Genomic DNA, 13,368 nt, shown 5'->3' with positions numbered 1-13,368 from the left:
CTGTCCCTCATGAATGTGATTTTTCCCTGTTCCCACTGTTCTTGCAGAAGGATTCCCCGTCCTGGCAGCGCGAGGCCGGCACCTCCGCGAGTGAAACATCAGGAGAGCACTGAGCTCTTAATCCCAGAAAGGTGAGGGATGAGCGAGATGCAGAGGGGATGTTCCTTGGAGCACACCCTTCGCAGCTCCTCTGGCATTGCAGTTTGGGATGGTCACCTCATGGTGGAGTTCCCATCCCTGGAGTGTCCAAGGAAGGCCTGGACGTGGCACTCAGTGCTCGGGGTTGGGATTGCTCACAGGTTGGACTTGAAGAGCTTTTCCAGCCTCATTGATTCTGGGGTTCTGTGATCTTTTGATGGCTTTCAGCTGAGTGTAGTTTATTCTGGTTAGATCTCATTCCATTCATTCCCCTGTTCCCTGTGTCCCTAACAGGAGCGGCAGCTCTAAAATGGCCCCGGCTGTGCTCAGGGAGCAGCAGGTGTCTGATGAGGAGGACGAGCAGTTCGTGGTGGAGACAGCAGCACCTCTGCCAGAGATGCCAAAGGTCTGTTCCTGTTGCAGCTGACTGAACCTCTTTCCATATTTTGTTTGGAATGTCCAGCCTGACGAGAAGGCTCCAGGGAGAGCTCAGAGCCCCTTCCAGGGCCTGAAGGGGCTCCAGGAGAGCTGGAGAGGGACTGGGGACAAGGGATGGAGGGACAGGACACAGGGAATGGCTTCCACTGCCAGAGGGCAGGGATGGGTGGGATATTGCAAGGAATTCCTGGCTCCGAGGGTGGGGAGGGGCTGGACTGGAATTCCCAGAGCAGCTGTGGCTGCCCCTGGATCCCTGGCAGTGTCCCAGGCCAGGTTGGATGGGTCTTGCAGGAACCTGGGATGATGGAAGGTGCCCCTCCCCATGGCAAGGGTGGAATGGGATGAGCTTTAAGGTTCCTTCCCACCCAAACCATTCCATGATTCCCTGACTTGTTGAAATACCCTCCAGCTGAATATTTTTGAATAGTTCCATATTACAGCAATGACAACTTTTTGCAACTAAAGCTCTCTTCCTGCATGTGTAGGAGCCAGAAGTGGAGCTGGTTGAGGATCAAAAGCATGGTACGGTTGCTTTTATGTATATTTGTACAGATCTAGAATCAACCCCTGGGTTTAAACCAAATGCTGAACACTTAAAGTGCTGAACAGAGCACTAAAATTCCTCCTGAGGGAAGGAGTTTGCAACGTTTGCAGGAAAACCAACTTACTTACCCAGGCTTGTTTTCCTGTGCAGCTGGATTTACAACTGTGTTAAGGACACATTTTCTATGCATCGTCAATGTCAGCAGGATTTAAAATTCTGCATAAAGCTCATAAATTAATGTTTCTTCAAGTGTCAGGTACAGCTTGTCAGCTCCGAGATACAAGGTTGGATTGAAAGACAAGTTCTAGAAAAGCTTGGGAGAAAAAAGGTCAGATAACAAATACCTTGTGTGTCAGTGTTTAAAATACAAAATAAAATGCTGCTTATGTTGCTCTAAAAAATTGTCTACATTAAAAAAACAAAGCAGTTGGGTTTTATTGTCTGAATGTTTAAAATTGTTTAGTGTCCATCAATGCTTAGAAAAATCCTGGTTTTTCAACAGGTGGGCTGGTGAAAAGAATCCTAGAAACAAAGAAGGATTATGAGGCATCACAGAAATCATCACAGACCACAGACAGGGTGAGGTGGCAATGGCCTTCAAAGAACTGGGAGATGAGATATTGCAATTGTGACCTTTTTCTTTGCTTTAAATGTGATTTATTCTATCTGTGATCAAGCTCTTCTCTGTCATGTCTTGTCTCACTTATGTGATTTTTTCCACAGTTGAGAAGGGGAAGGTAGGTTTTGTTTTTGCTGAGTTTTGTAGGGATTTTTTGTTGTTTTGATCACTTTGAAAGTGTGTGGGAAGGATCTAGCAGTGACAAACCAGAAGCAAAAGCTTGATCCCCCATATTTGAGTGTCTTCCTGTTGCAACAGAGAGCTCTGGCTTTGTGTGCCTTGCAGAACTCCTGGTATGAGAGGCAGCAAAGGCAGAACACTGAGGTGGGCTCTTCTGATCCCATAGAAAGTTTCTAAATCCATTTTGGTGTGCTGGGGAGAGGCACTGAAGCACTGCAGTGATAAAAGTCTCATAAAATTAGACAAGTACATGGTGTTTTGGGGTGGTGAATGCATTCCATGAGCTCCTGCATCTTCCAATGACTTATATTTTAATCTGATTCAGCACTGTAGGGTTTTCCTATGTGTATGCTTTTCAGGAATGATCTGTAGAGTTTGAGACCAGCTGTTCACAGAGCTCTGTGAAATCAGTGGTGACTCCTGAAGACTCTTGAAGCAGACTCCTGTCTGCCTATTCTGGCTTTCCTTTTTTTTCCAGCACATTGAGAAAGTTTGGATGGCAAATGTGACTCCTGGGGGAGTATTCTCCTTTCTGGAGTTTGGGATTCGCCGAGGTCCAGGCCTGGAAGAAAATTCCTTTCATGTATTGCAAGGGCTGTGGTTGATGAGCCCAGGTAGGGTTAGGTGGGATATTGGGAATTAGGAATTGTTCCCTCTCAGGGTGGGCAGGCCCTGGCACAGGGTGCCCAGAGCAGCTGTGGCTGCCCCAGATCCCTGGAAGTGTCCAGGGCCAGGCTGGACACTGGGGCTTGGAGTTCCCTGGGATAGTGGGAGGCGTCCCTGCCATGGCAGGGGATGGAACTGAATGGACTTTAAGGTCCCTTCCAGCCCAAATTCATCTGGGATAATTCTAGAGCTGAAGAAATTGAATCCTTCTAAAAAGAGGAAAACATCTTTAGATTGCTGCCCACAGTCTGTTAGGAGTGGTTTTAGCTTTACCCAGCTTGCTGAATTGCATCCATTTGTTATAAATGTGCTTCTTGTGGTGTCTGTGGCTGCTTGGCATGAGATTATCCAATGGGAACGTTGGCCTGCTTGGTGAAATTCTGCCTTTAGAGAACTGTTTGGAGACAAAGAAGGGTTCCAGGTTGATTCTGGAGTTTCTGCAGCAGCTCCAAAGCTCATTCCTGAGCTGGCACTTGAGCCCGAGCCATGCAGCTGTCCCTGTTCCCGGGTTTATAACTAGATGGTGCTGTTGGATCATCAGTTCCCAGCTCAGTTTGGGAACAGCGTTAGGAATTCATCAGTGCTGTCTCTCAGCACTCCCTCACCCTGGGCTGCCCTCACCCTGTGTCCTGTCCAGCACTGGCCATGGAACAGAATAATGGGGGAGGATTTACACAATCACATGGATTTCAAGCTCAGGAAGCTTCCTCTGGTGTCTGCGCTGTATTTTCTGGTTGGGCTTTTTCCCTGACTGAGAGTAACAGACTAAAACAGTCCCTTTTTAACCCCTTAAATATTTTTAAATGGCCAATTATGACCCTCTACAATCACCATTGAGTCCCATTGCTGGTTTTCAGCCCCTGAAACATTCATTCAGCACTTGTTTGGCTTTTGTTGCACTTTTGAAGCCCTGCTCTGCGTTAGCAGTGCTGAGAATAGAGAACTAATTCTGGAAAAAAGCCTGCTGACTTCCTAGTCCATCACATGGAAACCTGCCCCAGCTCCTGGAATACCATGGGATGGCCTGGCCAAGCAGCTGCTTGCTGCTGCAGGAGGTTCCTGTGCTGCTCCTGCTCTTCAGATTATGGTGTGGAAAGGGCTGGGATCCATCTAGTCTAGTTCTGAAATTGTGATCCAGAGGGAAGTGGGATTTTCCTGAAATCCTGATCCAGAAAGGAATGTCATTTTCCTGAAATTGTGATCCAGAAAGGAATCTAGTTCTGAAATTGTGATCCAGAGAGGGGTGTGGTTCTCCTGAAATTGTGATCCACAGATAAGTGTGGTTTTCCTGAAATTGTATCCAGAGAGAAGTGTAGTTTTCCTGACATCAGAGTTGAATGGAAAAGATGATAAAAAATGCTTGGAGTGCATGACAGGCACTTGACAGTTCGGAAAACAAGAGCTAGAGGTGCAGTTGAATCCTGGGAAATAATTCTAGAGAATGGAGTTGTTGTGACAGTGAAAGTTAAAAAAAACCCCAAATTTCCAACGTGGCCTTGCCTCTGGGAATGCCTCTCTGTCTATTTAATTTGTTTTCCATCAAACTCTCCAGAAGTATCCTCTGCATCAGGATGCAACTATATTCCAAACTGTGCTGTGCATCACAGAGTAAAATTAAGGGTACTGCTATATCCAAAAATCCAGGGAATACTTGAAAGAAAACTTGCTTTGGGAAATTCCATCTTCCCTCTATCTGCCACTAGAATGTTAATTTTCCCTCATTTTATTAAACTATTCAATACATCCAAAAGAAATGAAGTATTTTCCCACTTCTGTTCATTAGTCTTCAAAGCCTTGATCTTCTGCCAGTTGGGAAAATGAAGAGGGAAAAAAAATAGCAGTCTGAGTGCTGGAACTTTTGGTTAATACATTATTAACTCCAGTATTTAGTAAAAAAATGATCAATGGATCCACCTGATTTATTGGGGATTAATCAACCAGAAATGAGGTGAAGTTGGTGGATTAATGCTTAATCCAAATGTAATACTGGTGCCCTCTCAGGGATGTTTCACACCTTCCAGCTGCTGATGCCTGGGGAACATTTATTTATGTTAAAAACATTCCTCCAAAACCCTTTCTGTGCTGTGTTTCCCAAACATGCATTTGCTTTTTAAGGAGTTTTAATAAAGGAGAACTGGGGAGAAGGAAAGAAAACTAGGACTTTCATCATCTAGGTTTTGCATGTGCAGAAACTTAAAATAATATACACAATTTTGAGGTCAAACAAAGGGGTCATTCTGAAAATACACAAGATTTTTGCTGCCTTGATTAGCTGTGTTCAGCCTAACAAATTCCTAAAAAAACTTCCTAAATGTATTTGTTTAGAGTCTAAGCCTCTAATGTCAACCAGAGAAAGAAACAGATGTTCCATTTTGTATTCCACTTCATTTATTTGATGTGTGGAAAAACGTAGGCAGGTTATTAAATAGCTGAGGCAAGTGGGATAACAGAATTCCCATCTTCACACTACCAAAAGGGCTTCAGAAAAGCAGCAGCTTGGAGGCTTCTGGGAGGAACAAGTGGTGTTGAATAGCTCAGCACCTGGGCAATATTAACTTGAATTACCAGTGTGGTACATTATGCACTTCAGAGCTCAGGACAGATGTAATCAGTGCTGATTCTGTTTGTTTGAAGAGCTGCAGGTCACTGATTTTTACATTAACCCATCAGCTGCACATCTGGGTGTGCCCTCCAGTGAATGTGCTGTGTTCAGCAGCTGCAGTCAGAAATGCCAGCAGTTTGGTGTTTGGGGGAGGCTCATCGTTCCCACCACAGCGTCCTGCCAGCTTGGGGTGTCCTCAGGAATGCTGACAGGGGGATGGAGGAGGAGTTACCCATGGAAGGGTTTCCACATCTCTCTTGATGGTGATGTGATGCTAGTTCAGTGGGAAATGTCTGGTGCAAGCACACAGTTCCTCCAGAACAGGGTTTTTAACCCAGCAGCTGAGCAGCACAGGAGCTCAGATGGAGGGATGTGTGCTCCAGGGTCCTTACACTGCTTCCTGCTGTAGGGAACAGAAATGTGCCCCCCAAGCAGTCATGCTGCAAGCTGTGAACACAGGAACAGGGCTCTGGCCACTCTGGGGATAATCCTGGTGTCAGGGCTCCTTTGTGCCCCAGTTCCTGTCCTGGGTGCACTATAAATCCAAGTGAGACAGCAGATGGATCTGTGGACACAAAGGGTGTGTACAAGTGGTGAGGCAGCTGTGGTTGCCCCCAGGAGAGGTGCAGTGTGTAAAGGACACAGCACAGGGCCTGTCACGTCTTTCAAGGTGCTGGGGCACGGCCTGGGGGAAGGGAAATTGTTTAGTACAAGCAGCAGGTTTATTCCAAGTGCTTTTTCACCAGGGAAGGCTGCTCTTTGAGCAGGAGGAGGTTCTGGACAGGGAGTGTGAGGAGAAAGGGAAGGCTGGGCAGAACTGGCACTGGTGTGGCATCCTGGGTGAGCTGATGTGCTCTGCTGTCACTAATTTCAGCTGGAATCATCTCCTGGCTTGTCTCCTCTGGCTCAGGATTCACAGGGCTGGAGCCAGGCTGGGAGAGCTGGGGGTGCTCACCTGGAGAGGAGAAGGCTCCAGGGACACCTCAGAGCCCCTTCCAGGGCCTAAAGGGGCTCCAGGAGAGCTGGAGAGGGACTGGGGACAAGGGATGGAGGGGCAGGACACAGGGAATGGCTTCCACTGCCAGAGAGCACGGCTGGATGGGATATTGGGAAGGAATTGTTCCCTGGGAGGGTGGGCAGGGCTGGCACAGGGTGCCCAGAGCAGCTGTGGCTGCCCCTGGATCCCTGGCAGTGCCCAAGGCCAGGTTGGACACTGGGGCTTGGAGCAGCCTGGGACAGTGAAAGGTGTCCCTGCCATGGCAGGGGGTTGGAGTGGGATGGGCTTTGAGGTCCCTTCCAAGTCAGACCATTCCATGGTTCTATAATTTTGCTTTGTGTGCTGAATACTGCCCCAAATACAAGAGATTTTGGAAACTGACTTCTCCCCAGGAAAGCAGGGTGGGTGTGTGGGCTGGAGTGGGTGTTTGTGGACAGGTGAAAAGTCCAGCTCTTTTTGGAAGGATCCAGTATGAACTTCAGTTAATGTGGAAAACCACCACCCTCCAGAAAAAAAAAAAAAAAGATTGAAAAAGCTCTCTTGAAAGAGCCATTCTTTTACTTTCTTGTGGAGCCTTCCAGCTCAGGAGCAGGTCAGACTGACTCTGGGAAGTGCAGTGATAAAGAACATTGTGTCTCCAGCTCCTTGGCCTGTGCCTGAACCCCATACCTGGCATCAGCAGAAAAAGCATCCTGTTCATGTGAAATGCTTTAACATTTACTGTTTCCCCCCTGCTTCTGTGAAAGAGTTTCTTATGGGGATCCCTGGTGGATAGTTACAATCTACTTAAAACACAGACTCTGTAAAACCAGGAAAAGAAAACACCCTTTATGATCAAAAAAATATATTTTATACAATAAAAAAGCACCCCACCTTGTTGGTTTTGCAATGGATGTATCCCAGTTACTTGTACAAAATGAAGTTTCTGCCCTGTCCTGTAGAAAGAGGTGGGGGGAAATGGTAGAGCTCAATAAAATGTGATTACTTGGGTCTGTTTTCCTAGTGGGACGTAATAATAGTGTTAAAAGGGGCTGTAGAAACTATTGAAATGCTTGATGGATGCTTGCACTAATTTGATTGATATTTAAAAGCCTGTTAATTAAAAAAAAGAAAGGGCTTTGAAGGTGTATAAAAGTAAGCAAATGCTGTTTCTTGAAATTCTGGTGGCTTTTGGAGCCTTGTTGATAATTTCCACCTTCTTGATTAAAAAGGAAAATTCCTGCTTTCAGATTTCTCAGGTGGCTGCACCCGAGTCCAGGTTGTGTTCTGCTTACATGGAGGTAATGGGAAAAGCAGCCTTTTTTCCAGGAATCCAAAGCAAACATTTGTCTTGGTGCCTTATGAAAAACACGAAGGAAAGGAAACGTGTTGGGCCTACAGAAGTGATCCAGCCTTTTCCACAGGGATAATTTATTGGTTCTGGGGCTGTTGGGAAAGGGGAGTTGCTTGAGGTGTAGGGTCTGATGAAAAAGCCTGGAACAATTCAGATTCTGGCGTTTTCCTCCCAGCTGAAAATCTCCCATTATGCGTTTGTGCAAAGGTGGCACTCGGGGCTCGTACCGCCCACGTCGCCGGCTGGGGGAAACCATCTGCCATCATTCCAGAGATTTTAACCCATAGCTGCAACTGTGGAGCTGGGAACAGGCTCTCATGGATTTCTCTTCCCTTAAGTATTTACAGTCAGTGTGAGTTGGCAAAGCTTGGGAGCGTCACAGTGATAATTCGGAGCCTTGAGCTGCAGGACGTGGAATCGTGGCTGTCCCGTCCCTGGATGGCCCAGGCCAGCTTGGATGGGCCTGGAACAGCCTGGGATAATAGTGGAAGGTGTCCCTGCCCATGGTGTGGCTTGGAACTGGATGGGCTTTTGAGGTTCCTTCCCACCCAAATCACTCTGGGATTCTGGGATCATTAGCACAGTATTAATGAGACAAAGAAAGGATGGTGATTTTCACGGGTTGAGCTGCTGTGCTTTGTGGTTGGGAAACCTTTCTTGGGAGGAAATTTTTCTTGAAACTTGGGAGTTCTTACACTACTTCAGTATCATATGTGTTTCAAAGACAGTAATTTTAATTTTCTTTTGATTTTTAAACAAGCCTATTGATGAACCTGTATGAATAGTATTTACTAGATTTTTATTTCAAAGAGTATTTAATAGATTTTTTAGTGGTGTTATGTTTCAGTTCTTGCAGTGCCAGTTGGCTTTGATGATCCTCAAGGTCTTCTCCAACCATGACAATCCTGTAATTCCATGACTGACTTTGGATATTTTCTCCTTTTAATCTCACTTTTGAAGTATTCCACTGCACAAGGAACGTGCTGGAGTTACAGGGACACTACAATTAATTTTCAGTATTTACTAATGCACTTTAAGGGACTGATTAATGAAAAATACTCCAATTTTTTTGTTGTTTCACTTGAGCTTTTCAAGCAGCTGTGTATTTTAGCCTGGAATATTTCAAATTGTGAGTTGGACCTGTGTTTACAGACCTGTGTAGATCTCTTTGTGGATATATTCTGTATCTAAAGCATCCAGTTCTGGCTTGCTTCTTTACTGAATTGTGGGATTTTATTTTCTATTTCATTTTTTATTTTGATCCCTGTGGAGGGAAGTATAGGCTGTTTGGTCTGTCTTGGTATCAGAGAAGTCATGCCAGCATTATAAGGATGAGAAACAGAATCACAGAATCATTTGGGTTGGAAAAGATCTCCAAGACCTTTGAATCCAACCTGTGCCTGATGCCCACCTTGTCCCCAGCACAGGGCACCCAGTGCCACATCCAAGTGTTCCTTGGACACCTCCTGGGATGGGGACCCCTGACTGCCCTGGGCAGCCCCTGCCAAGGCCTGAGCACGCTTTCCATGGAGAAATTCCTGCTGATGTCCACCCTGAGCCTCCCCTGGCCCAGCCTGAGGCCGTTCCCTCTCCTCCTGTCCCTGTTCCCTGGAGCACAGCCCGACCCCCCCAGCTGTCCCCTCCTGGCAGGAGTTGTGCTGAGCCACAAGGGCCCCCCTGAGCCTCCTTTGCTCCAGGCTGAGCCCCTTCCCAGCTCCCTCAGCCCCTCCTGGGGCTCCAGCCCCTTCCGTGTCCCTCTGGCCAGAGGGCCCAGGGCTGGACATGGCCCTGGAGGGGCCTCAGCAGGGACAGTCCCTGCCCTGGGCTGTGTCACACCACGGCTGGCACAGCCTGGGAGCCATTGGCCTCGTGTTCAGCCCTATCACCAGCACTGCCAGAGCCTTTTCCAGCTTCCCAGCTGCTCCTCCCTGAGCCTGCAGTGTCCCACAGGGTTGGACCTGGCCCTTGGCCTTGCAGACCCTCAGCCCATGGATCCCTCTGCAGAGCCTTCCTGCCCTCCAGCAGATCCACATCCACCAATTCTGTGTCTGCAGCTTCCATCCCCTCATCCAGATCCTTAATAGAGACAAAAATACTAAACAGAGCTGGGCCCAGTACTGAGCCCTGGGGAACCCCACTGGTGACCCATGGTCCCATTCCCCATCCCTCTCTGGGCCAGGCCATCAGCCAGTTTTTATCCCTTGAAGAGTGCACTTAGCCAAACCATGGACTGCCAGCTTTTCCAGCAGAATGCCTTGGGAAACATTCCAGAACTTGGCATTTGGAAAATAGAAATGAAGCAGGTTTTCACACACCAACCTCAGATAATGGACTGGCTGAGCCTTCTCCCTTCTGAGAGAGCTGGATGTGAAATAAATTCCTTATTTCTTGGCGGAGCCTTCAGATAATGGATGGCGGGGAGGAGAGTGGTGAGGGTTTGGAGCACTTAGCAGAGGAAAAACAAGGGAATGGGAGATCTTCCTGGGAAGCTGCTGGACCTCATACAACTCTGCTGATGGACTGGAGGTGCATAGTTCACTTGCCAGCCCCATGTGGAAAATGCAGTGCTGTGGGTGGAGCACAGAGCAGGAAAAGGAGTACAAAAAGAGTCAGGACAGAGAGAGAAGCTCTTGAAACGCTGTGAGATCACAACCCTTCTATCCTAAAGGACAGCAGAGGCATGGATGGCTCCAGAAAAGCCCTGAATCCTGTGGCTGGCGTGGTGTAATGAACACCTGCTGCTGCAAAGAAGGCACGGCCTGAACAGGAGGGAACTCAGTGCTGTGTTGTTTAAACAGCTCAGCCAGCTCTCCTGAGGTGACTTGGGCAGCACGGGGCTCAGCTGCCGCAGCATTTGTCACCTCAGCGCAGCTCCTGCTGGAACCAGGCAAAGAGCAAGCCCCAGTGCAGTCAGAAATGCAGCATTTCCTGCACCACGTGTGTGGCAGAGCGCGGGCAGCAGCCCCAACGGGGCTCAGCCTTCGCACCTTCAGCAGGGCGTTTTCCTCACACACGTCTCTCTGTGTCCCCAGCCCTCCAGCCAGCCCAGGGCTGCTGAAGTGTGCTTGGCAGGATGCCCTGCAGCCTCCAAAGCCAGCTGAGCAAACAGCCCCAGCTCGCAAAGGAGGCCAGGCACTTGGGAGGAGGGCAGGAGGGGACAGGTTCCCTGTCCCACTCTGTGTTCAGCAGGAATTGTGCTTAGGAATCAGCTCGCCCTCTGGTTGGGGTGGCAGGGAAAGGCCTTTCTAGTTTTTTGGCATATAATAAACGAACAGAATTACTTCAAATAAACTCTACTTCAAGCTCTGTGTGTCTGGGTTTGGGAATTTGACCTGCAGGAGTGTTGGAAAAGAACGAGGAAAGAAAAACGAGGTTGTTTTTTCTTCGTGGGGGAGAAAATCCCAGCGGGCTTTGCCTTAATGGCTTTGCTGGAATAAGATTATTCCAGTGTATTAGCAGCGTGGCATCACTCTGCTCTTTTTACAGCATCCTTTTGCTCCTGCTGGCTTTGCCATTGGAGCAAACTGAATTTGACTTGCAGCGAGCTGAGAGGCCTCAGGAGCTGCACCACAGAGACTGCTGGCTGCACATGAGGGAAGTAGCACAAGCCCAAATTCCTTTGGAGTAGTGGGGTTTATGGAGGCCACACCTGCAGCCTGTATGGTTTTACAGTGACCAGGAGTGCAAGGCAGGGAGTAAGCACGGCTGTTACAGCTCTGAAGTGCTGTTGTTAGGAGCCGCACTAGGAGCTGGAGATCCAGATACGGGCAGTGGAGGGAGAGAAGCATTTTGAAGGGGCTGATGCAGAGAACTCAGAGGAGGCTGTGCCCTGCAGCTCCTACACAGCCACAGAACTTGATGCTGCTTTCAAAGCTTGTCCAGAAAGGTGTGGCTGCCCCATCCCTGAAAGTGTTCTAGGCTGGAACAGGGCTTGGAGCAACCTGGAATAATCAAAGGTGTCCCTGTCCATGGCAGGATGTAGCCATGATATTTTAGTGAAAAATCCTCTGCTAGGATTTTTCCTGTCCTGAGGAGCTGAGAGCCTCAGGAAAGGAATGTAAACAATAACTGTCTGCTGCTGTGGAATGCCACAGGTGCATCTTCCATTGGTTCATGTGGATTGTTTTCAATTAGTGACCAATCACAGCCATCTCTGCCGAGGCTGTGAGCAGGCACAGGATTTTGTTATGCATTCTCTTCTCTTCTCTTCTCTTCTCTTCTCTTCTCTTCTCTTCTCTTCTCTTCTCTTCTCTTCTCTTCTCTTCTCTTCTTGTCTTTGTAGCCTTCTGATCCTTCTTCTCTCTCTGTTCTTTTAGTATAGTTTTAATGTAGTATTTTAATATAATATATAACATAATAAATCAGCCTTCTGATGAAAATGGAGTCAAGCCTCTTGTCCTCACACAAGGGGTCTCAGCTTAGACAGGAGCAGGGGATGGGATGGAATGAGCTCTAAGATCCCTCCCAACCCACACTATTCTGTGATTCCACGATTCTTCTCTTCCATTTCAAACTGTCATGAACACTTCTCCAGCTCCTTCCCTGTTTCAGTCTCCAAACATCCTTCATTCAGCTTACAGCAAGTTTTCCCTAATTCTCATACTTCCCTGTTTGTCCCTTCTCTTAGGAGAAGCCAATTGTCTCAGAAGCATCCAGGAAGAGGGAGAGAGACCTGGTAGCCAAAGAAATCGAGAAGTTCCAGGGCTCCATTCAGACTGTGTGCCAGCACGTCTTCAGGCTGGGCAGGATGGTGGATTACATCCAGGAGGACATGGATGCCATGAGGAACGAGCTGCTGATGTGGCGCCAGGAGAACAGGGAGCACGCGGAGGCTTTGCGGAGGGAGCAGAGGTGAGCGTGGCCAGGGGCAGCTGGGCTTGTCTCTGGGGACAGATTTTAGGGACCCTTAAAACTCACAAACAATGTAAATATTGGACCCAGAGCATGGCAGTTTTTCTGGTGTGAAGGACAGCTGGTGAAACAGCTTCTTTGGCCTTGTCTCACACCAGAACACGATGAATCCATCGGAGCACCCTGGGATAGTGGAAGGTGTCCCTGCCCATGGCAGGGGCTGGGACTGGGTGGGCTTTAAGGTCCCTTCCAACCCGAATTCTGTGATTCCATGGAATGCTTTGTAGCCTTTCAGGTATTGAAATGTATTTTCTTGGAGGATCAAATAACCTGAAGCAGTTTGAAAGTTTCCAACAACATCACGTTCCCTGTGTCTCTTCCAGCATCACAGACAGCACTCTGGAACCACTGAAGGCTGAGCTGGCTGAACTGGAGCAGCTGATGAAAGACCAGCAAGACAAGATCTGTGCTGCAAAAGCAAATAATTTAAGGAATGACGAAAAAATCCAGAGGATGATTCTGAGCATAAACGTGTCTTCAAGAAGGTGAAGAAGAGGGAAAAGAAATTAAAGAGCCTTGGGACTCACTGACTGACATTGCTACCAAAAAACCAGAACCCAAATAGCAGATATGCCTTGCTCAGATATAGAATGTTTAGGGACCAAAACCCTGAAAATGTTATGAAAAACTCTGTTATTTGCATTGACTTTTAGATGTTGATATTATGCAGGATAAAATGATATTCACTTGAATGCTAAAGTTGCAGAGCTATTAAAAGAACTTTATTTGTTTAACTGTGAGCTGCTGTTTCTCACTTCCAGAGCCCCCTTTGCCTCCCTGGCCACATCTCCTGTCCTCTCCTTATCTCCCCTGAAATTCCCTCTGAACACACTGTCCTGGTAAGTGGGTATTAAAGAATTCTTTTTCCCCCTTAAATGTTCCAAACTCCTGCAGGTCAGAAGGTTCCTGAATCCTGTTCAGAGCTATCAGGAATCTGATT

At 47.7% G+C, this 13,368-nt stretch overlaps 1 protein-coding gene across 2 annotated transcripts in view; it reads left to right on the top strand.

Moving 5' to 3' along the window:
* The window catches only part of TRAF3IP1 (TRAF3 interacting protein 1), a 28,556-nt gene extending 15,394 nt beyond the window's left edge, over window positions 1–13,162 (top strand). For both annotated transcript variants that reach the window (XM_064433419.1, XM_064433420.1), the window contains 6 exons: window positions 48–131; window positions 433–544; window positions 1,062–1,098; window positions 1,623–1,699; window positions 12,145–12,368; window positions 12,752–13,162. In XM_064433419.1, coding sequence (XP_064289489.1) covers window positions 48–131; window positions 433–544; window positions 1,062–1,098; window positions 1,623–1,699; window positions 12,145–12,368; window positions 12,752–12,917 — 700 coding nt within the window. In that variant the 3' untranslated portion in view covers window positions 12,918–13,162. The remainder of the gene's footprint in view (window positions 1–47; window positions 132–432; window positions 545–1,061; window positions 1,099–1,622; window positions 1,700–12,144; window positions 12,369–12,751) is intronic.
* Window positions 13,163–13,368: the final 206 nt, after the last annotated feature.

Source organism: Passer domesticus, chromosome 10 (genome assembly GCF_036417665.1).
Source record: "Passer domesticus isolate bPasDom1 chromosome 10, bPasDom1.hap1, whole genome shotgun sequence".
Classification (NCBI taxonomy): Eukaryota; Metazoa; Chordata; class Aves; order Passeriformes; family Passeridae; genus Passer; species Passer domesticus.
This window is presented reverse-complemented; position numbering and strand designations above follow the sequence as displayed.